The sequence below is a fragment of the Gymnoscopelus microlampas genome (assembly GCF_963454915.1).
Source record: "Gymnoscopelus microlampas genome assembly, chromosome: 11".
In the NCBI taxonomy this organism is placed as follows: Eukaryota; Metazoa; Chordata; class Actinopteri; order Myctophiformes; family Myctophidae; genus Gymnoscopelus; species Gymnoscopelus microlampas.
The window spans coordinates 9,098,766-9,121,865 of NC_139948.1; the positions used below are offsets into that span (position 1 = coordinate 9,098,766).

At 41.7% G+C, this 23,100-nt stretch overlaps 1 protein-coding gene across 1 annotated transcript in view; it reads right to left on the bottom strand.

Annotated features, from left to right (window-relative positions):
* Positions 1–23,100, bottom strand: part of LOC311054548 (shisa family member 6) — a gene marked incomplete at both ends in the record, with an annotated part of 150,821 nt that overhangs the window by 9,910 nt on the left and 117,811 nt on the right. The window contains 3 exons of the mRNA XM_084070559.1: positions 1,954–2,127; positions 4,477–4,500; positions 7,327–7,389. Coding sequence (XP_083926685.1) covers positions 1,954–2,127; positions 4,477–4,500; positions 7,327–7,389 — 261 coding nt within the window. The remainder of the gene's footprint in view (positions 1–1,953; positions 2,128–4,476; positions 4,501–7,326; positions 7,390–23,100) is intronic.

The window sequence follows — 23,100 nt, forward strand, 5'->3', positions numbered from 1 at the left end:
TGAGAATCAAACAAATTCCTATTTCTACTTGGTCTGAATGAGTTAATTAATTTACATTGTAGCACATCTTGACTACCATTGCTGCTCTCTGTGAATGCGACCGTTCATCTTTAAGACCATAAGACTCGGGTCTCGAATCCAGAACATGGGGAACCCTAACAAACATTGTATTCATTGCAAAAATAATGTGCAAGTCTAAACTATGATTATACCTTAACCTTTTCTGTAATACCTGTAGGGAAGAAGGGCTTCATGCCAAGTTCCACATTGAAAACAACATTAAAACAACATTAAAAAACTAATATATATATATATATATATATATATATATATATATATATATATATATATATATATATATATATATATATGTATATATATATATATATATATATATATATATATATATATATATATGTATATATGTATGTATATATATAGTTTCACTTAACATTTTTGCAGCTTAAACTTAAAGCAAACAAAACAAGACAAAAAAAAAATCCAGCACAACACTTTCTTCCTGCTGCAACAAACGGAACATTCCAGAAGGAAGGACAGTGACAAATGGCAAGACACATGCGACCAATCACAAAGTTCGCAGAGCGGGCAAGCGGCCAATCATACGTTTCACAGACCGCTGCAAGCGTCACGGAAAGGAGCACGAGGACAATGGTTAGACGTCACATCACTGCAGTGGTGAGAGAGAGGGGGGGGGGGGGACGACCGTCATTAGGATAATAACGGAGCCCAGTTTGCGTTGCTGAGACATTAGAGCAACCATCTTGGCTGCCATACAGCGGCCATATCGCAGGAGCAAATGGCAGTTAATACATCATTAGTGGACATTAGCGAAACGGCATGGGCCGCAGATGGGAGCCAAATTAGACGCCAATTAGGATGTCAGTCAAGCGGCCCCGATGTATAGATGCCGTGTGGTGTGGTCTTGCAAGTTATACTCATCTCACTACGATTTGATTTCTGTTTGTGCATTGCCAGTGTTCCAGGCAGGCGGTAAGGATCAGGTTCTGGTTACGAAGACTTGACTTGACGCAACTTAGTTATCATAAATACTCCATGTTTTCAGTTGCTAGTTTAAAGTCTTATTCCAAATATCATGATATGCGTTTTTGAGTGAAATTATGGTCCCATCAATTAAAACAAATAGTAGGGTATGCTTCTAGGGGCATTCGTTTCCGGTTGCTGTTTTGGAGACCGGAAATTGATTGACCATCCAAGATGGTGGATTTGAATTCGCTGAAATAGTGGCTTCAAAACGGGTCTGTAAGCAGTGTTGATTTTGACAGCAAATTTTGATTCAGTTTTAGTCATAGTATTTTGAATAAAATTCCAATTAGTTTTAGTCATATCTTATCTTAAATGTTTTAGTTTGTGTCTAGTTTTAGTCTAAATCTACAGTTGATTTAGACGACTAAAATGTATGTTGGTGGTGCCTTGATGGCGTTATAATGGCTGATTTTACACTCGGTTGCATGTTGAAAATAGCCGCTCACAATGCGTCGCCTTGCGACGCGTTGTGAGCTTGTAGATCTGCTATTTTCAGAGCGCAACACCCGAGCTTAACCAAACATAAAATGACATGTCTTAGTTCTACTGGATCTCTTCTCCGCTAGTCCCTCACTAACATTTTAGTCTAGTTTGTATTTGTTGATGAAATTGTCAATATATTTAGTCTTAGTTTTAGTCATCATAGCTTAGTTTTTATTTAGTTTTCGTCAGTGAAAATAGGTAGTCGACAAACATTTTTCGTCATAGTTTTCGTCGACGAAATCAACACTGTCTGTAAGAAACCAATAGGTGACGTCACGGCTCCCTTCGTCCATTTTTTTTTACAGGTTCCAGGGCAAGCAATCAGGCAAAAAAATAATAATAATAATAAATAATAATAAAAATCAGGCGGATGCCGGACGTAATGTACAAGATGGTAGCACCTACTTAATCTGTGGAGAGATGAGGAGTAGTATTTACTTAGTTCAGGCTTCATGGCCAACTCGTAGGAGGGCGGCAGGTGGCTGAGGTTCTGGAAGGACCGAGACAGGGACAGGTCGTACGGCTCGCCCGTTCTGTATGGCTCTGTGGCCGCGGTCAAAATGTTGTGATGGGGTCTCTCTACACGAGAGAGAGAGAGAGAGAGAGAGAGAGAGAGAGAGAGAGAGAGAGAGAGAGAGAGAGAGAGAGAGAGAGAGAGAGAGAGAGAGAGAGAGAGAGAGAGAGAGAGACAGTAAGAGAGAGAGAGTTAGAGTTAGTTAGAGAGAGAGAGTTAGAGTTAGAGTTTGATGCAGTGCAGTGCAATAGGCTCTATGCACAGCAGCCATATTGTGAAGACATTCACAGGTGTTACCAATGATACTAATGACGGCTCTGTTCCATTCTGGTCAAACAGAGTCAGGGTGCCGTGTTCATGGTGGCTCACTAGAAACACTCTGCTACACCAGTGGGACTAAAATTGGGGTTGGACCCTCATGGTTCCTTAAGGGGTTTCCAAATGGCCCCCTTCGGGTGTACACTCTCAGAGTTATGGTGGTCGTGTAAATTGAAAAATCTGAGAACCACTACCGTGCTACACTAAATGGAACAGAGCCTTCATTAGTATCATTGGTAACACCTGTGAAAGAAGTGATAATATGGCTACTGTGCATAGAGCCTATTACTGTAGGACACAATCAGTCGATTAGAACAGTGGTTCTCAAGCATTGTAAATTTGAGGACCCCCAGTTTGAATTGCATTTCTTTACAATTCCTATCCCCTACCAGCTTGCCCCCAGAGAGCACTCCCTCAGCGAGCTCCACCCCTCCTTTTTTTCTGTAATATATATATTTATTTATTTAGCTGCTATTGGTGTTGTTACTGATGTGTATGTCTTGATGATGAATTGAGCTCAATGGATCCCCATACCCCCCATGTGTACACTGCCAGGGTTACAAACCTGTAAGGGTCCAACTAACTATCAATTATTTAGCTGGGGACCGTCTGGAACCCCGTCAAGGACCCTCTATGCTGAGAACCACTGTATTAGAACACCAGACGCATGCTCCACAAAGAAGAGTTTTGTACACTGAGGGTCCTGGCCGGTAGGACGCACGGGGCGCAATTGGACATTGTGGCTTAAGGGTGGCGCTTGAGGAAAAGCTATGGTGTCACCAAAGTCCCATTCAAAGCTGTTCCAGGAATGGCATAGTCCACTCCCCAGTGACACGGCCGTCACTGCATTTAGGTCTGTACCGCAGGTCTGTGCCCGGCCGGAACCTCCTGCGGGCCACTGTATGTGGAACGCACTGTATATCATCTCACTAGTCATGGTGGGAGGCTTAAAATAGGGTTGGGAGACTCCTGCGGGAAGCGGGACAGGGCCACAGAACGCAGTGTGGATGGGGTGACGTTCGCAGTGCAGTGGGAGGAAAGGAAACAGGAGGTAGTGTGCTTGTTTTTTGTTTCGTTTTTTTTGTTTCCAGAGATTTTATCCGACAGAAGTTGACAACTTGCAGCGCTTCAGCGTTTTTGAGTTTGAAACATACCACATGTGTAGAGAAAGAAAGGGGAATAAAGCCTGATTTATATACTTTGAAAACAGCCACATCTACAAGCTTTAAAGCGGTCTCCATATGGGCATGTTTGTGACGTCCTCCCACCACGTCCACCGTCAGCCAACATGGCAATTTAAATATACTAGAGGTTCGGGCTGCTACGCGACCCTCACACCTATGTTGCACCGTCGATCCGACCGACAAATCGGTGTTGTTGCATTCAGCGGGGCCCCTCTGTTGTGCCTGACAGCAGTGCATGTTGAAAATCTCCATGTATGGGCATTTGACACTACAAGGTTTCTGTTGTGTCTAACATCAGTGCATGTTGAATGAAAATCAACACTCACACAATGATGTGGTGCAAAAAGAGAAGAAGCTGATCTACAAGCATCGCAACACGCTGTTGTAGATCTGCTGCTTTCACTTTTCACATATAGGCTACATATATTTTGGAAGCTTTTTGCCTACAATGACACGCCCAAACTAGGGATCGATTAATAATCAATTATTTTGTTAAATTATTGATTATCGATGAAATCGATTAGTTCCATTAACTGTTGGACGGGGAAAGAGATGGACAGAAGATCGGCCAGCCTTGACCCCCAGCGTACAATTTGCGCTGTCACTCAACAACAACATCTATTCACAACACATGTATAATTGCGCTGTTTCACTCTATAACGACAGCTTCTATTCACAACACACGTACAACCGCGCTGTCTCACCCTATAACAGCAACATTTATTCACAACACATGTACAACCGCGCTGTCTCACTCTATAACAGCAACATTTATTCACAACACATGTACAATCGCGCTGTCTCACTCTATAACGGCGACATTTATTCACAACACATGTGAGCGGGAAATGTGAGAGAGTGAGAAGAACAGATACACATATACACCAAGGTGTAGCTATGTGTATTACTTACCCTCGTGTCTCATTTGCCTGTGGGCTAACCAATCCAAGCCAGAAAGAAAGGATCAATGACACACGCGCACGCGCACACGCCCACAAACACACACAAATATGTTCAGTGGTGGAAATAAACTAAGTACATTTACTCGAGTACTGTACTTAAGAACAATTTTGCTGTACTTTTATTTTACTTGAGTACTGTATGTCCATTTTTCAATACTTTATACTTCTACCTCAGTACATCTGGTGGTTAATGCATGTTTTGTAATAATAATAATCTAAATCTACAAAGTTACTTGTAAATAAAGTTTTCAAATAATAGTAGTCAAGTAAAAAAGTTCAAGATTTGCCTCTGAGATGTAATGGAATAGAAATAGAAATTATCGAACAATGGAAATACTCAAATAATGTAAACACACCTCAAAATTGCACTTAAGTACTACAGTACTTGGGTAACTATACTTTCCCCCACTGCAACAGCACGGTTACTAGCATTGCAAAGGTTTATAACACACACACACGCACGCACGCACGCACGCACGCACGCACGCACGCACGCACGCACGCACGCACGCACGCACGCACGCACGCACGCACGCACACACACACACACACACACACACACACACACACACACACACACACACACACACACACACACACACAGTTGGAGTTTATAAATATTTTTATATAGTTTTACATCGGCTTCTTATTAACTTCAATTCATCAAATTGGAATTGGATTATTTTGATCAGGGGGCCCCCAGCAAATAGTTAACATATCATCAGCCTCATTTCAACCACTTTATCCATTTATACTAATTATTATTATTTATTTTTTTGAAAAATATGTAATTTAGATTTTTTTTTTCTCCTCCTGTGGGGGTCCCTGGCACAAAACCTTTACTGGTTTAGACGTACCGCTCGTCCACTGAGGGAAAAACACATTGAGTGCTATAGCTCCTCTCTCCTTTCATGCAAAATGACATTTGGATCAAACAGATATGGTTCTAATGACAGTAATTGCTTTTTCAATAACTTCTGCAAACCGCGCTCAGATGATTCTTTGATTATCGCACATTTTGTTTTTCTATTCCTTCAAGGCCTGCTTTATCTTTATGTCTGGATTTAATCAGTGTTGGAAATAGCTGTGCACATTTAGTCAAGTACTGTACTTGAGTACAATTTTAGGTACTTTTACTTAACTAAATCGTTTCAAATCATTTTTAGAGGCAAAATGTGTACTTTTTTACTCCACTAAAATAGTTTGACAGGTTTAGTTACTAGTTACTTTGCAGATTATACAACCGATTTCATCTACAGGCGCACAACGCATTGATTTTGAAAAATGCGAGCACTCTTACTTTGCTACTTTAAGTATACAGTACTTTGACGCCAATACTTTTGCTCAAGTAAAACGTTGAACACAGGTCTTTTTTTTTACTTGTAACTGCGTAGTTTTATATTGTGGTATAGATACTTTTATTCAAGTAAAAGTACTTCTTCCACCACTGGTTTTAATTTCCCGTTGTGATGAATACTTTTGTCCTTGGCTATTCTAAATGGTCTATAATTACATTCAGATAATATCGGGGAAACGGCATCTTATTGGCCGGCTTCCCACTTGTACATGGTTCATATATCGTCTCTGTCGGGTGGAAACCTCACATGTCCAAAAGTGTTACTTTTCAGGATTCAAATTCAAAAGCATCAAAAGTAGCAGATCTACAAGCTCGAAACGCGTCGCTTCGCGCCGCGTTTCGAGCTTGTAGATCTGCCACTTTTGATGCCTTTGTGTGACGTTGTAGTATGACGTCACCTTGCTAAATAAAATGGCCTAAGTCATTTTTTTCAGTTTTTCATAACAAATAAAAAACTGATCCGAAACTAAACTATATGATATGTCTTAATCATTTCACTCAAAACATTTATAACACATTATATTAAATATTAAAATAAATACAACACTGTCTGTCAGTTATGTAACATTAGAGATTTAAATAGGTTTAAATAGGATTAAACCTGAATTAGGTCAAATGATTCACTGATTTAGGCCATTTATTGGCAATTTTTGGGGCCTAAGTCACAAAACCATGTGACTTAGGCCAAAACAAAATGCCTATTTTGGCCTAAGTCACACTATAGTTAGGCCATTATACTAAAAGGGGAGTGAACAGCATGATCCTTTTCAATTAGGAGATAGGCGATTTTACCAGTGGTGGCCAGTGTCGTGAGGAGCTGACTTAGGCAAGAAAATATAATTTTCCTCAAAACATGACTTAGGCCATTAGTTTAGCAAGATGACGTTGATCAATTAGGGTGTTAATTTACAAAGAAAAATGGATATAAGAGGTTTTCTGCCCGACATCAACAATCGCTGCTTAACAATCCAATGGGCGTCATTGAATCTTCCTTACAAATAGGACACTTGAAAGCCATCTGCAGCCTGGCTATGAGGAATGTATCGTAGCTGTCTTTTGTAAACCAAAACTTTTCAGGAAATGAAAAAATATATAACTTGTGTTCCGATGGATCCAATTTTGTCACAAGCTCTTGTTAATACTTATCATTGGTTCAATATTTATAAAAACCCACAGACACCCAGCAAATCCAGCCCTGATTGTACCACATACTGTAAGTTCACACATTGCTGTACCACATTCACCCTTGCATTATGCAGCCAGCCATTAAGAGCAATGGATAATACTAATAATAATACTAATAATACTACTACTACTACTACTACCAATAATAATAAAGGTAATAATAAGGGTAATAATAATAATATTATTACTATTATTATTATTATTATTAATAATAATAAATTAGTTATTATCGCTTATTACTGTTTCTACTGTACTTACCTATTTTGGGTGTGAGGGCTGTGAGGTCCATGTGACTACGCTGGTAGTCCTGTTGGGGGTTACCTGTTGTGAGAACAACACATTGGGTTACACCTCACAGTGATAACATTTTCATGTCGACAAATAATAATAATAATAATAATAACACAAAGCTTGTAAAAAGGTATTACACGCAACACAAATTAGATCATGAAATAATCATTAGATTCATTTAGTCAGGTCCAAAAAGATTGTTTTGAGTAAACTTTACACCTATAAGCTGACGGCTGCCATTATCCATGTTGCTCAATGTGTTTTTGTCAGGAAAGATACTTTTCCCCCCATTTAGAGACACTAGATATGTGTCACTGCCTGGTATGGAAACTATACAGCGAACCTGTACAGCGAGTGATGCGGCCGGCCGAGCGCATTACGACGAAGGAGGGGTGCTCCCCTCCCTCCCTGGAGCTGGACAAGAAGTGATGTGTAGTAAAAGCTTAATGCATCATCAAGGACAGACACCACCGCAGCCCAGAAAAAGCCACAGCCCTACAACGACAACGGCCAGGCACCACCAGATTTCCTGACAGCTTCCGCCGGGCAACAATAGGCTCTATACACAGCAGCCATATTATCACTTCCTTCACAGGTGTTACCAATGATACTAATGAAGGCTCTGTTCTATTTAGTGTCGCACAGTGGTTCTCAGATTTTTCAATTTCCACGACCCCCATAACTCTGAGAGTGTACAAATGGAACCAAATGGACCCTTACGGGTCCATTTGGTTCCATTTGTACACTCTCAGAATTACACACCCGTAAGGGGCCATTTGGAAACCCCTTAAAGGACAACTTTGTTTTTTTACAACCAAGGTTTATATTTTAGCTTGTAATTAAAGTAAATAAATGATGAGTGTAATTTTTTTTTCATTTACTGCTTTCTATAGTTTTAGCATTTTTTGCGATATTTTTTACAGTGGGCGGGGGCATTCTGTCCGGTGGCTAAATATGCCTTTTTTACACAATAAAAAAGGTCCGGCTGTCTGAGATGGCCAGATGTGAGTTATTGGGGGCTAGAAGAGCTACTGTAAATAATAATAAAGAAAACGCTGGGTTGTTGTGTTAAAAAAATACATATTTAGCCACCGGACAGAATGCCCCCGCCCACTGTGAAAACACTGTAAAAAAGATTGTGAAAATTGCTAAAACTATAGAAAGCAGTAAATTTAAAATTTTTAACACTCATCTTTTATTTACTTTAATTACAATCTAAAACATAAACATTGGTTGTAAAAAACCAAAGTTGTCCTTTAAGGAACCATGAGGGACCCCAATTTTAGACCCACTGGCGTAACAGAGTGTATTCCAGTGAGCCAACATGCACAATATCAGCACCATGACTCTGTTTGACCAGTATGGAACGGAGCCTTCATTAGTATCATTGGGAACACCTGTGAATGTCTTCACAATATGGCTGCTGTGCATAGAGCCTATTAACACTGTTGAACAAGGCCTGACCGGCTAATAGCGGCTATCACCAGGCTGGCCTGTCAACTGGAACACTTGAAGCGGACTTCTTTCCATCCCTTCATGTGAATCTGTTCCTCTGCGTGGACTTTACTTTCCCCACCCTCACAAGCACTTGGAATTGTAGGAGGCATTACATTTAGTTTGACTCAGTTCCCACAGATAAATATTGTGAAAATAGCAGATCTATAAGCTCCCAACGGCCTCACTTTGCAAGGCGTTGTGAGCTTGTAGATCGTCACGTGTCGACACTTTGCCGTAATCATCCTCAACCTTGATGTCAAAGAGAGGCTTCGCTATGAGTTCTGCACATGACATTTCCTGCAATCTTGTGCAATTATGTGACATAATGTGTCTTCCTGGTTGATGGGGCAGGGCAGTATCAACCGGTCCGGCTGCACTAAATGTCCACGGCAGCGATTCCCAACCCGAGGGCCGCGGCCCACTGGTGGGCCGTCAGGTTATCGCAAGTGGGACCCCAAAAAAGTATTCATTGTGATACCGATAAATAGCAATTGAAAGTATACATGATACATGTTAGTTCCATTGATAAAAGCCGGAACACAATCGATTGATCGTTCATTACACTAGTCTCAAAATGCACCGCAGACAATAACATGCTCAAAATGGGTTGACATTGATTAAACTGGCACAATAAACTTTTGAATTGAATTGAATTAAATAAATATTATATCATATATCTTTTATGATTTTTTTCTTCTTTTTTTCCTTTCCTTTCCAACTGGTCAACGGCCCCTGGCGCCCGCACTTTGAAAACCACTGGTGGGTGGGTGGGTGGGTGGGACTTTGAAAACCACTGGTGGGTGTGTGTGTGTGTGTGTGTGTGTGTGTGTGTGTGTGTGTGCGTGCGTGCGTGCGTGTGTGCGTGTGACTCTTCTCTGAGACCGTGACCAAAGTCACAGTCCACTGTTGATTCATTGAAGTAATGGATTGTACTGTTGACTTTGTAGATGCAAACACAGAAGCAAGTATGCACTTGATGCTAATCCAAAGTGTCAGAAGGCTGGCGTCATCTAACAAGCCAAGGCCATTGTTTAGAACGGCTGTGGAGACTCTGGAGGCACCAAGTGGACGTGTTAAAAACCTGTTGATGCCTGTTTCAGGGCACAGTTCTATTTTTGGCACACAGCACAGACCACCAAAAAACACAATGCTGCATATTGCGTCAAGCCTTGGCATTGACCAGTTCAAACTTGTATTGCAATGTGAAACGTTTTCTTTTCTTTTATTAAACCTGCACTATGTTACTTTCCTCTTCTACCCCGGATTTGAACACGATTTAATGCACAAGTGCTGACATTTTTACCATTGAGCTAATAGAGCTGGTCTGCTGGCTCAAGGGATACATTGAATCTTGACCATCAGTTCAAAGTTTGTGTCAGATCCTGTGTCTAGGTGAGACGTGACCTTTAACACAATCTAAATGTCTCAATAGAAGAGCAGGGAGACAAAATACAACTACCCCAATTGTATAAGTTATATTGTATTAAAGGACTGTAGTTCACCCAAAACATGAATTCATGGAGATTTTTGTTTTTGCCGCATTCCTAAGCCAATAATTTGATGACGGGTCATCAGTCAATAGGAGACTAAAATTATTGGCTTAGGAATGCGACAAAAACAAAAGAAGCTTGCCATGAATTCAAGGCTTCATGAGGTCTATTGATAGAAAATAAGTCATTTGTTGGGTGGACTACTCTTTTAACATACTCTACCATACAGATTGGACAAAATTATGTTTTATTCAGGGTTAAAGGTCATATCCCGGAAAATGTTACAAGTTCAAGTTTCACGTTCAAGAGTCAGAGGCAGAACGGAGAGAGAGAAAGAGAGACAGTGAATGGAACGACAGAGGTACGTAACCAGTGTTGCCAGATATTGTGAGAGAAATAGGCAACCAGGTCTAGGAAAACAAGCCCACAAGAAGCGACTGTTATAGGCAGGGGTGCACATAACTTTTTAGGTCTAGTACTCAGAAGAGCACCTGGAGATGTGACTTGGTGCGCACCAAATTCCGTCGATTTTCGCCGTTTTTTTTTCTCTACGCCGTTTGGTGAACCCCCCAAGGTTGGTGCCCTGTGCTGCGCTGCTTTTATCCGCCAGATTGGGATTTTGCATCATTACGGTGCGTTCATCATCGGTGATGATTGCCTCTAACAGCCGCTGCTGGCTGCGTGCACGCAGCGAGGCAATGCGAGGCGATGCGAGGCGATGCGAGACACTCACACAATCACATAACTGGTGCGCACCTGCGCACCAGTTATGTGCACCCCTGGCTATAGGCCACATAAGGAATATGTGGAATATTTGGAAGATTTTTGAAACATTCTAACAACACACATCTGGTACGGGGCTCCCTGGCACAAAACATTTTCAGATGGGGGTTAGGGGACGTACATAATTAATTTGGGGGTCCATGACATGAAAATATTTGAGAACCACTGGTTTAAATAATAATGAAAACATTTTGAAGCAAGCTCAAATAAACAACTACACTTTAGAAACAAGCCCACAAAAAAAAACGCAACCCTCAACTACCAATATTTACAAGCAACTTTACAGTCAAAGAAGCCCAAAGTTGCTTAATACGCAGACATGGCAACACTGAACACAACAGTCCCAGCACACGCACGTGTTCTGGTACATCCCTCATATCATTCGGGTCGTTGCAGTTCAACAATAATTGGGATGCAGCCGAATATAGGCTAGACACAGCAGAGACATTTTGATGCTCCAAATTATCCCACCTTTGATGTGAACACGTGGCCTGTCTTGAAGCAGGCCGCCGTTGACGCAAGGGCTGTTGATGCTCTATCTATCTGTCAGGGCCTTAATGGCCAACTTGAGCTATTGGAAATTGATTCTGCGGTGACAATATTATTTTGCTGTAAAAAAAAATAAAGAAAGATTTGCAACACAGCTTTACAAATTGAGCTCTCCATCACTTAACAGCAACGTTACCTCAAGTAACAAAATATTCTATCGCTCAATCTCTCCAAAAAAGTGCCCGGCTTTCCCTCAACGACAGGACTCAGAGCATTGTTTGCCAACGGTTGCCTATTTGCATTTGAATATCTTCATCTATCATCGTGTTCAAGTTTTAGACACAACAATGCGGGACATTCATCCACGTCAGGAGAGACTAACTTCTTCAGACATGCTCATTTGAGTGAGACAGGGCTGTTGTTTTGTCAGAGTTTCTATCATCAAACGTGACTTGTGGTGATGTGACAGGTTCTATGCTGGGGAAGTTGGTCAACATTTCATTTCTGATTATTAATCAATTCTGTAAACTCTGAGTAAAAAAACACTTGCGAGCGTGAAAATGACTCGCTATTAGCAAGATTTATCTGGGGGAAGTCAGCAGTAACCTGACTCCGCCAGATGGGGGGCGGTATTGCGTTTCACATGTTCACAATCCAGCCTCCATCTGGGCTCGCTCAGAGGGTAGGGCTACTCCACACCGCTGCGCGTGCGAACCAATCAGCGGCTGCTAGGGGCGGGATCTCGGTGAGACGGGTTGTGACGCCGTCGAGAAGCGCTTATTGCGTTGGCGTTCTTTCACAATTCATCACGGTTGAATAGTATACAAAATAACTACTGCTGGCGCAGCTACTATACGCCATGTAGACGCGTCGATATGATTGGTTGATAGACGGTGATAGACAGACGGCCCCATCCAATCACCTGCCAAGTAGCTTGAAAAAAAGGGATCGCCCCGTCATCGATTGTGCTACCGAGGTCCCAGATGGAAGTAAGCCTGTGAAAGAAATGTGACGCAAGCTTCTTCCATCTGGCGGAGTCAGGTTAAGTCAGCAGCACTGTGCAGTTGGGATTAACTTTGGTTGGCTCAAGAAATCCACTGTATTATTCTGTTGCATATCTGGGCTAAGACTGCTAATCAATATTTAACATCGATAGCATTCTGTTATAAATATTTCACATTGGAAAGTAGGGTCTGTTTCTTGTAATACAGAACTAGCTGATATTACATTTTTCCCAGTCATGCATGTTTATCCAAGGGATCAATTAATAGAGGTTCCAGAAAACTGCATGCAGTGAACATATCTGTGCACTTAGGGTTGGGAAAGCAGATTTATACCAAATAAACGACAACCTTAAACAATTTCCAAACTATACCCTTTAAGACCTGAGGCCGATTCTACAAAATGCCTTCTAAGTCAGTAGTTCTCACACCAGCGGCGGACTGGCCATTTGGCGTACCGGGCAAATGCCCGGTGGGCCGCTGGGCCGTTTTTAAAAATATATATATTTTCACACACACACACACACACACACACACACACACACACACACACACACGCTGTGAGCTTGTAAATCTGCTATGAATGGCCAAAGAAATCTTAAAATGACACCGAAATATACTGGTGACCAGACAGCACACTTCAAAGGCTTTTAACAGGTGCAGGGGATATCTGTAATCAGCACAGGTGCAAATAATGTTCCTAATCAGTAGCTGTTCTTTCACGTCAAGACGCTCTATTACAGACACAGTTGCGTTCCTGGTCTGAATGGGTTCATTGGAGAGCAGTCAAGTGATGTGGGCTGGCGCGACTGGCTCGTGACTGTGGGCCGCTTGACCCTCCAGATGATGATAAGGAGGAGGAGGAGGAGGAATTGGCACGAGCGGAACGGCAAATGGGACTCGACGGCACTTGTAGCTGTCCGCCCTCACGCATGTCTACGCATAGCATCACACGCCGCATGACTCCCTGATGTTTAACCCGTTAAGACCGGGAACGCATCTGTGTCATGTTAAGATTTATTTGGCCATTCAAAAAATGGCATATATACAAGCTTGATATATGAGCTTGTAGATCTGCTATTTTTTTTTAAATCGTGAAAATTGTATATATTTCTTTTTACTCAAATCTTTGCTTCATGATTTAAAATGTATCTAAATCCTGACAGTATGTTGCTAAATCACTGGTGCTCCAACTTTTCTATGTCAAGGACCCCCAAAATGATATGTATTTGGCCGCGGACCCCCATCTCAAAATGCGTTGTTCCAGAGAACGGAAACAGCAAAACGACAAACGTGTTCAAATGGTCACGTTTGAGCTTGCATAGATCAGCTGTTTTCGAATAGCCGAAGTACAAAACAGGACTTAAGTGGTTAATGCATGTTTTGAATGGGGGATCCTCACTGGTAGGTGAGTCAGTAGGATATAACAGCAGTGACAACACACACAGATGTGTGTGGGGAGGAATCAATTGGCGACTACATGAAGAAAAGGGGGTGAAAAGCACGCGCGCGCGCGCTTTTCACAATTTGTGACTTGAGTAAAAGAACAAAAAGTATTGGTATCAAAATGTACTTAAAGTACCAAAAGAAACCGTACTGAAATGTTTGAAAATAGGAGATCTACACGCTCACAACGTTCGTTGTGAGCTTGTAGATCTAGCCTAGGTATAAAATAGGACTAAAGTGGTTAATGCATGTTTTGTAATGTAATCATTTATATCTGCAAAGTAACTAGTAACTTAAGTTTTCAAACAAATTTAGCGGAACAAAAGTAAAATATTTGGATCCGAGATGTAATGGAGTAGAAGTAAAAGTATTGGAAAGTGGAAATACTCAAGCAAAGCACAAACACCTCAAAACTGTACTTAACACATCGGGTGCCAGCATTTTTTCATAACAACTTACCATGGGTGCCAGCATTCTCCCCATTGACTGCGCTTTGCTGTTTAAAGCTTCCACGTGCGTTACAAGCAAATCCACGCAAAAAAAAGCATCGATTCATGTTGTGCCATGAGTCTGACTACAGCCTGGAACCATAACATTTCCCTGGCGAGTTACAACGGGGGGGGATCGCGCATCGCGCATGACCGGTTTTCCCCACAGGAAACAGATTCGGAGATATAGGCGTTTCAAAGTAGGAAATAGACAGGAAGTGGATGGGGAAAAAAAGTTTGTTTCCGGTGAGCGATCTGGCACTTGCTTCGCAGGATTACAATGGGTGCTCCCAGGGCTGCTCTAGCCCCGCCCGCGCGGAGAAAAACGAAAAAAACAAAAAGACTAAACTCACGGTTCAGACCGTGTTCGGCACCGAAGCGGCGGAAGCGCTACTATGTAAACACACGGTTCAGACCGTGTTCGGCACCCGATGTGTTAAGTACAGTACTTAAGTAAATGCACCTAGTTACTTTCCACCACTGATTTCCGAGTGTGTCCGCGGGGCAGACGGATGGATGGGGGGATCCCACTGTGACCCAGATCTGTTTTAAACGGCTCGCTCTGGGGGGACCTGATGGACACGAGGCCCGCGTACGGCCAGAACACCTTACAGTACCATGGCATGACGCTGGCACACTGCGATGCACTGGACCATGAGGGCCTGCTGGCGCAATTCACCTCCTTTTGCCCTCTGTGTGTGTGTGTGTGTGTGTGTGTGTGTGTGTGTGTGTGTGTGCGTGTGCGTGTGCGTGTGCGCGTGTGCGTGTGTGGGTGCGTGTGTGTGCGTGTGCGTGTGTGTGGGTGCGTGTGTGGGTGCGTGTGTGGGCGTGTGTGTGTGTGTACGTCGCTCTCTGGTGGAAACCTAGTATGTCCACCAAAACGGTTCCATTCTTTTAATTAAGTAAATAAGTAAGTAAAGTAGGTCAGACGGGCTTGTTGCTGGTATGAGCCGAGAAAGCGGGATTCTATCCCTGTTAGAATGCACTAAAGACCCCTGGGGGGTGGATTGCTGAGGTTGAAAGCCACACCTACCACCAGCTCCCAGTATTTACTGCACGACTTGCGCCCCCAAGCCGCGCTACTCATACGCCGAGTTGGTGGTGCCTGGAGATCGAACCCATGAACTTGCGGCGAGAGCTGTTCTACTGACTGAGCTATACCCTGTTCTATTCGCAGTTCAAAAACATATTAAAATAGTGAAAAGAGACGATCTACAAGCTCAAAACGCATCGCATAGCGTCGCGTTGTGAGTGTGTACATCAGCTATTTTCACTACTTTTGTGCGGCACTCTTGTACGATGCAGTTTGGGTGTTGATTTATGTTTTTTTTTTAAATGAAATGTGGAGGTTTTCAGCGATAATATTTAAAGTCAAGCGAAAACAGAAAAGTCACTAGTAAAGAGCCCTGAGGGACTATGCTCAACAACGTATGGGGTGTAAGTGGTTAACTGGCCTGGTGGAATTACACGTTCAGCAAATGACCCAAACAGCACAGACACTGTTGAAAAGTGACACCAAGAAGCTTCCGGTTCATCACCGTATAGCTTCAAGGTCACACTTTTTCCAATTAAGCAAAAGTTATTTTAGATTGTTCACAATAAAAGGAGGTCACACAGCTGGTATGCCACGATGCAATAACCTTTTTATTATTTCTACCAACTGAAAGTTACACAGTATGACTTTCAGAACCGCTTAAAACTGCAAATCCGCTACTGGTCCTGCCCAGGATTCAAACCCTGGTCTCACGTGCGAGAGACCAAACATCTTCCGCTCAGGCAAGAAAGAGGCAATCTCAAGTGATTGTGCTTCTGAGCTTCGGTCAGCACTATTTTAACCAGTAGGTGTCAGCAGGGTCTGAGCGTCTCGGTGGAGGAGTAGGGAGACCACCTCCAACCACTGCTATCCACTGCTAACCACTATACTGTATTATCACACTCTACCATACACGATTGGGTTAACATTATGTTTTATTCATTACAATAAGTTCTGGAGATGAGGTCTTCACTACAGCTGTTCAGAAACCAGGTAATCATGTGGATCCCGGATTCCACATAGGAATGGCGTGGCTCCAATGTGGATCTCAGACTTCATGTGACCACTGACCTGCCTCTGACGTCAGTCGCAGTTTTGTCATCTATGACAAACATATCTATGACATATGTCTCCAAACTTGGGCAAGGTTTCAGCGCGATTACAGCCATTAACTTCAATTACACAATGAATAAAGTTAAATATTTAAAGACCTCGTCAATATGAGGTCATCAATGTTTTTTCCTCTGCTGTACCTATACCAAATATAAGGGGCAGCACACGCACCAATACTGCATTATATTAAAACGTGTGAGTCTTTTTAAGTCATCACCAGTTGTGCTGTAGTGTGAAATGTTGCGCTGGACTTTTCCTCTCAAAGGAGCACCAAAGGGACCTTTTCATCATGCTGCTGTTGCAGTGGGACACAAAGTGTACGCCTTTGGAGGTGAACCATTGCACAGCATGGACCAGATTGATGTACGTGTCTTCAACACAGTGTCTTTATGTTGGAGGAAGTTGCCTCCAGTGACAACTGAAAGAGGAGAATGTCCCCTTGAAGTACCCTCCGTGCTAAGTTGCCACACAGCTGGGCTTATAGAGCATGTCACTTACATCTGGGGTGGGTTTAATTGCAAACAGGAGGTGGACAGCAACGTGCTTTATGCATTTGATGTGGACACCCACAGATGGTTGAAGCTCGAGGTTTCTGGTACTGTTCCGGAGGGGAGGCACTTCCACTCGGCCTGTGTCTTGGGGAAGGTCATGTATATCTATGGAGGATTCAACATGCTGCCTAGATACTATAAAGACATCTACAAGTTGGACACCACCACAACGGTCTGGTCTTCAATTAACACCGGAGGCACTGTTTCGTTTTGTCACTCTGCCACCATCATTGGGGCAAAGATGTTTGTATTTGGGGGCCTAGGGGACCAATACATTGACAACAACATCAGAGTGTTTGATACAGAGTCCAACTTCTGGCTCAGCACACCTTCTGCACAGCTTCTTTCAGAAGCACGCTGGTGTCATTCAGCCTTTTCCTACAATGGAGAGCTGTACATATTTGGTGGCATCAACTTGAATCTGGACCGCACCTTCAATGATATGTGGAAATTCAATCCAGAGACCTTCTCCTGGAAGAAGGTTGAGCCCAAGGGGAAAGGCCCATGTCCATGGATATCTGGGATGTGCTCTTCCATGGTGGGAGATCGTATCATCCTCTTTGAAGGACAAAGACACACATCTCAGGAAGATGAAAATGATACCATTAAGTCGGACCTGCTGTATATCATAGAATTAAGTCCTAGTCTGAAGAAGCTATGCAAGCAAGCTGTTATTCAACACCGTCTGGAGCAATCAGAACTCCCGCACGACATCAGGTGGGAACTGTTAGCCATGACTACCACCAGCAACAGAAACAAGAAGGAGTCTAACAATGGCGTGGCGTCGTGTGGATGTCTGACCTGTAAAAGTTCAAGTTAAATATCTCAAAGACGATAAAAAAAAACTGAAAACAAATTGTGTGGAGGTACTCCCTTGACCTACTGGCATCTTGCACAAGAAATATGTGCTGATCAGTCCAGGACTTTGTGAGATTATCCATAGACACATACACACACACAAACACACTCCCCCCAACCAGTCACCTTTGGGCAACGTTTCAGCCAAAAGTAACACGCCAGTAAAAAAAAATAAAAAAAGGACACCAGCCAGGAAAACAAACAAACAAACAAACCAAAACAGTGTAGAGTGTAGTGTAGTAACTCACTGTTTCTCAACGTCAGGTTCGGGGACCACCAGGGGTCCACATTTACATGTCTGAAACTCTGACAGTGTATTATGTACACATTTTGTACACTCTCAGAGTTACATTTCACACTGAGGATTTTGGAGTTCATAGAACACACTGAAATATCTACTTCCTATTTTCTTGATATCAAAATCAAAGCCTGTGAACTATAAAAGTCCTGTCACAGAAATGATCCTATCAAACGTCAAAAGGCATAAATGCAGTATGAAGCACGCCCTAATAATTACCATAATTGTTGTGTCCTATAGCACACAACAAACGGCCATACGGTTAACCACGAACACGGTCCTGTGGCCCTCAACTTCAACTAATTTGGACTTTAACTAACTATGGCCCCCTACCAAATCCAGTTGAATACCCCTGCTGTAGTATGATCAAGTGGGGCATTCATTTACGAGAAAAGGTCTCTGCCCGACAGCAACGATAGGCATTAGTGCATGGACCCCCAACAACAACAACATTTGATAGCTGTTGTTGTGTTTTTTTTCCTCTGGGATCCATGTGGAAAAGAAATGTGGAGGTACTAAGTTGGCCAACTGGCAGCGTGCACAATTAGCTGTACGCACGCACGCACGCTTGTAGATTGACTTTTCCACTCTATTTGAAATGGGGCTGAAGTGGTTCATTCAAAATATACTCTTTGAAAGATTCGGTCCCAAGAGTGGGAAATGTTTGACTGTACCTCAGTGCAATTTCATTTTTTATCAATTAATCAATCAATCAATCAATTGTGGAGTCAAAATACAACATTTCTATTTCAAATGTAGAGGACAGAAAGTCATCAGCTTGCAAAAAAAAAAAAACTAAAATAATGTACTTAATTACAGTACTCAAGTAAATTAGTTACAGCCCCTTGGTGTACAGTATACCTGCTTATCACCTCACTGACATTGCTTTCTAAAAAGGTCGTTTCAGACGGGGAGCGGTTGACGCGGGCGTTCTCGCTCAGACCAGCGGGGATTGCGCCGCGTGAGCACAAACGAGCGCGAGAATTTCACGGGACCGCGCCCCGTTGCCTCTCCGCCCCCAACTTCTCCGCGCGTCCATAAATAATCGCCCGCCTCTCATTGAAAATGAATTGCTATGGCGCGTCAACCGCTCCCCGTCTGAAATGACCTTAAGACCATGCCTATCTTAACTCAATGTGGCGTTTATGTGGCATTCCAGACCATGGACTGTTTTGTTTGATTTTATTGGAGATTTTAGGTTGTGTATTTGTGTTTTTATTGTTGTTGTTGTTGTTGTTTTCTTTCTGTGTGTGTGTGTGCTGTTTGTTTGCTTTTGTTTAGATGTTTCTGTTTTTTTTTCTCTGTTTATGCCTTATTCAATGTATCTTTATTCTCATTCTTTATTTATTTATCAAGTTACCCACTCATTCTCTTGACTATTACCTTATACCTTGTTTATTTGCTTCAGTACATGCCTATGTAAAAAATCCCCCAAAAACTCAATAAACAGAACGTTAAATAAAAAAGAGGGGGAAAAAGGTACTGTCCAGCGACGATGGCGTCTTGAAGAGAATCGGGTGTCCATGGAGCACTGTGAGTTGCTAACAGGGATAAGCACAGATTTATCTGATGTCTTCTTCAATACACCAGAAGTAACATCATACAAAGCTGCCGTTATCCTTGCCGGGAGAGGAACACAGACAGTCAGGGACGCCTCTTATAACAACCTGAGGGACAGATATGATGGCAGACAACAAAGGAACAGTGGTGGAAGAAGTACATTTTTTTTACTTAGTAAAAGTATCGATACCACAATGTAGAAATGCTCCGTTACAAGTAATAAGTCCGGTATTCAACATTTTGACTTGAGTAAAAGTACAAAAAGTACTGGCATCAGAATATACAGAATATACAAAAGTAAAAGTAGCCATTATGCAGAATGATCCATTTCACAAGTTCAATATGAATAAGAAATCATTTGAAAATAGCAGATCTACAAGCTCACAACGTTGTGAGGTTGTAGACCGGCTATTATCAGAGACAAAATATGAAGGGGCTGAAGTTGTTAATAGACAAGAAAGTGCAATATTTTATTTCTCTCTGAGATGTAGTGGAGTAGGAGTAAGTAAGTATTGAAATGAGGAAATACTCAAGTAAAATGCCTCAAAATTGCCACCGACCGCCGGGAGAAAATCACACGTTGTCTGTCAACAATGGCTGGTTGTTTGTTATTCAGAAATGTTATTTTCTATCAAAGTCCTGCTTAACTCTTCCCAGGGTTACACATAGATACCACTGAGGATTGTACTGTGCAGGACAAAAAGGATAAAATGGCATGGCTCTCTTTTCACAAAATAATAAACTTTTATTTTTATTTTAATAATAATAATTTATAAATAATAATGTTCTTTTCACAAAAGGACCACTTCACCCATTTAACCTATCTTCTCCTAGCCTTGACGACCATGCAGTGTTATTATATGGAAAGGTTAAAATGTCATTTAGATAGCATGTTATTTAGACCGATGCCATTTGTCGACCTGGCTTCCCATAGTTTGCATGGTTTCAATGTACATATCATTTATTGATATTATATTTACGTTGTGTTTACCTTGCTTACTGTAAATCACTCAGGATTAACCCATTAAGGCCGGGAAAGCATCTGTGTCACTTTTAGATTTCTTTGCCTATTCAAAAATAGCAGATCTATGAGCTTGTAGATCTGCAATTTTTTTTTTTTATCGTGAAAATGTGTGCAAATCTTCGAATACATATATTTTTTAAAGCGAACATTTTTAACTCAAATCTTTGCTTCTGGAGGATTCTACAAATGTCCTCTTAATCCTAAACAGTTTTTTGAAAACACTTTTTTTAATGTCAAGGACCCCCAAAATTACATGTATTTGGCCGCTGACCCCCATCTCAAAATGTTGTTCCAGGGACCCCCAAGAAGCAAAGATTTGAGTTAAAAATGTTCGCTTAAAAATATATATATATTCAAAGATTTGCTAATATTTTCACGATTTTTCAATTGCAGATATACAATTCAATTGCAGATCTACAAGCTCATAGCGTAGCACTCGGAACTTGTAGATCTGCTATTTTTGAATAGCCAAAGAAATCTTAAAATGACACAGATGCGTTCCCGGTCTTAACGGATTTAGAGTGTCTGCTACATGCCTAAATTGAAAATTGTATTTTCATATAATTGGCCCTCACCAATGCTCATTATGAGATGGCACCATTTCTGTCTACTCCGTCTGTGTCTCAGAGGAGGGCTGTGGATATAGTTCAGACAGAAATGGTGCCATCTTATAATGAGCATCAGTGAGGACCAATTATATGAAGTCAGGTCGACAACAGGGTGAAGTGGTCTCTTTAGCAGCAGCCATGTTGACATAAATCATTGCGTATGTTACTTCCTTCACAGTTGTTACCGTTGATACTAAGGTAAGTTTGTGTTCCACTCAGGTCAAACAGAGTGGTGCTGCCATGTTGGCTCACTGGAAAGTCTGTCAACAGGTTTTACCAATAATACTAATTAAGGCTCTGTTCCATTCTGGTCAAACAGAGTCAGGGTGCTGATGTTGGCTCACTGGAAACACCAGTGGGTCTCAAAGTGTGGTCCAGGGAGGGACCCTCATGGTTCCTTGAGGGGGTTCCAAATGGCCTCTTACGGGTGTGTAACTCTGAGAGTGTACACATGGAACCATTTCTACACTCTCAGAGTTATGGGGGTCCTTGAAATTAAAACGTTTGAGAACCACTGAATACGAAATGGAACAGAGCCTTTAATTAGTATCATTGATAACACTGGTGAAGAAAGTAATACACAACTAATGCTATTATTATTATTATGATGATTATTATTATGATGATTATGATAATGATGATTATTATGATTGTAATTATGATTATTGTTATCATTAGTAGCAGTCGTATTATCAGTATTATTTATGTCAATATAGCTGCTGTGACAATGGTCTATTACTGTACATATTTTTGTTGTAATTTTTGCCAGAATGAACATGCAAAGGGCACAAATAACTTGAATACGCTGAATACAAATACTACTACGCTTAAAACATTGTGATACCTTCTAAGCTGTTGTTTGGCTTCTTGTTCTTTCCAGCAACTCTCCATTTTCATAATAATAACAAACAAAATAAAAATCCCCCCCCTATTTTGTGTTCCCATTATAATTGTTTTGCCCAGCTAGTAATTACCATAATGGTTCTAAACATGACAGAGTGGGTCAGACAGTCGGCCAGTTAAAACCACTGATGTCAGGGGTCAACTAGCCTGAGGACCCACATTTGTCCTTAGTTATTAAGTCACAACCCCAAAATAATCCACAATGCCTTCATGCACTGTAAAAAAAAAAATATAACAAATTAAACAAACATGTGCACCGAAGGCTATAAACCCAATGGAGACAAATAGAAATAGAATCTACCTTTATTAATCCCACAGAGGACAATACTTGCTGAGGAGAGTTTGGCGGTGTTGCTTTTAAGTGGGCAGAACTGGTGGTGATGTTGATTGAGGGCCCCCAAATAAGTGGATAAACACGACGATTTTAACATGTTAATGATATGAATTAATGAACCCATTAAGACCGGGAACGCACCTGTGGCTTTTCAAAAATAGCAGATCTACAAGCTCATAGCACGGCACCGAGTGCCGCGATATGAGCTTGTAGATCTGCTATTTTTGAAAATGTGTGAACATTTGTGCAAATCTTTGAAGATATG